Below are 1,810 nucleotides of genomic sequence, written 5' to 3' on the forward strand. Positions count from 1 at the left end.
AAACCCCCCGGGAGGCCGGGCCGCGATAGTCATGGCCCCTTGGGATATAGAGACGACGAGACCGCAAAGGTGGGGGTCCCCTAGTTGCGGAGAACCCCTCCACCTCGTCTATCCCCTTCCCACATCTTTCAAAGAAGTCCGGGCCGGTGGGGGACACAGCCTGATCCCCAGAGAGGAGTCCCGTCTATGCGGTTTGAGAGCAGCGCCGCCGCCTCCCTCGCGCGCTCCTCGACCTCAAGTGGCTCCCGGAGGCCGAGCTCGGCGGCAGGTTCCTAGCGAATCTCGGGTTTGCGTCACTCCTGCCGGTTGTGTCCTGTTTCCCGGTCACCCGCCCGGGACGCGGCCACCGCGCCCTCGATGTGTCCTTGCGGGGCGCGTCCAGGGCGGGCGGGTGCGGAGGGGGCTCCCGGCGGCTGGCGGGTGCAGGGGGCGTGTGCGCAGGGGGACGGCGGGGGCCTGAGCTCCGCACCTGGGCTGGGCACCCCCCTTCTGCCCCGCCCCCCGCCCCCCGTTAGGAGTCTGTGCGGGGCTTGACTGACTGTTACTCCGCCTGGAAACACAACTTCCTCCTATTTGGGGCTGAAGTTCAGTTCTGGGTCCAGGGGGCAGGGCCCAGGGTGCTGCCCGCGCGGGGCCGCCTCCGCTCCGCTCTGCGGAAGTCGGGGCTGTTCACGGGCTGGTTCGGGCGCTGATTTCACGGGCGCTCGCGGGGGGGGGACTCCCCGGACCCCGAGACTCTAGGGATCGGGTTTCCCGGCGCCGAGGAAGGACTAGGCTAGTTTCCCAGGGGCCGAGGGCGAGCCTGCGGGGGCACAGGCAGAGGTGCGGCCATGCGCCCCTGGGCCCGGCCCCTGGGTCCACCCTGACCTTCCTGCAATGTGGGCACCCCCCGTCAGAGGTCAGAGGTCAGCTTGGCCCGTGGTCACTGGGCTCCTGACCTTCCGGGGGACGTGGCTGGAGGCTGTTGCTCAGCGCGTCTCGGGCTCTGGCGGCGCCAAGTGCTCTGAGCACCGGCTCCCCGCTCCGTGCTGAGCCCGGGCTGCAGCCTGGCCCTCGGGCCGGGAGCCTGTCCGCCCGGCCGTGCTGGGCAGCCGGGTGGCGGCCACACTCGCACAGGGAGGGCCCGCGGCGGGAGCGCGGGACAGGCGCTGGGAGGGAGGGAAGCACCCGCATCTGCACAGGCGGGGCCCCGGGCCCGGTGGGAGCTGAGTCGCAGCCCCGGGCTCCCGCCGCCCCGCCCCGGGCCCAGCCGCCTCCTGTCTCCCCAGGATCACACTCCCTGCGCTACCTGCTGATGGGCGCCACGGAGCCGGACCTGGGGCTGCCCCTGTTCCAGGCCGCGGGCTTCGTGGACGAGCAGCTGTTCGTGTTCTACGATCACGAGAGTCGCCGCGCGGAGCCCCGCGCCCCGTGGGTCAGGGCGGCCGGCCCGCTGTGGCTGCAGCTGAGCCAGAGCCTCAAAGGCTGGGACCACATGTTCACGCTGGACTTCTGGACCATCATGGACAACCGCAACCACAGCTCGGGTGCGGGAGGGCAGGCGGAGGGGAGGCCGGGCCTGGGAGGTCCTGGGCAGGAAGGAGATTTGGGGTGCTGGGGGCAGGAAGGAGATTTGGGGTGTTGGGGGCAGGAAGGAGGTTTGGGGTGCTGGGGGCAGGAAGGAGGTTTGGGGTGTTGGGGGGCATGGAGGAAGGAAGGAGTTTGCTTCCTGAGGTCCCTGGGTCCTGGGATGGAGGAGAGAGCCGCCTGCTCCTTTGGTTCAGTAACGAATCGGGGTGTTGCCAGGGCCCCACACGCTGCAGGTGCCAGG

At 70.6% G+C, this 1,810-nt stretch overlaps 2 protein-coding genes across 2 annotated transcripts in view; both read left to right on the top strand.

Moving 5' to 3' along the window:
• Window positions 1–1,810, top strand: part of LOC102419061 — a 40,401-nt gene that overhangs the window by 30,156 nt on the left and 8,435 nt on the right. The gene's annotated exons all lie outside the window — the stretch shown is intronic.
• Window positions 1–1,810, top strand: part of LOC102416842 (hereditary hemochromatosis protein) — a 7,318-nt gene that overhangs the window by 1,510 nt on the left and 3,998 nt on the right. Inside the window, 3 exon segments of the mRNA XM_023746667.1 lie at window positions 516–675; window positions 1,269–1,526; window positions 1,786–1,804. Coding sequence (XP_023602435.1) covers window positions 516–675; window positions 1,269–1,526; window positions 1,786–1,804 — 437 coding nt within the window.

Source organism: Myotis lucifugus, unplaced genomic scaffold, assembly GCF_000147115.1.
Source record: "Myotis lucifugus unplaced genomic scaffold, Myoluc2.0 scaffold_716, whole genome shotgun sequence".
Lineage (NCBI taxonomy): Eukaryota > Metazoa > Chordata > Mammalia > Chiroptera > Vespertilionidae > Myotis > Myotis lucifugus.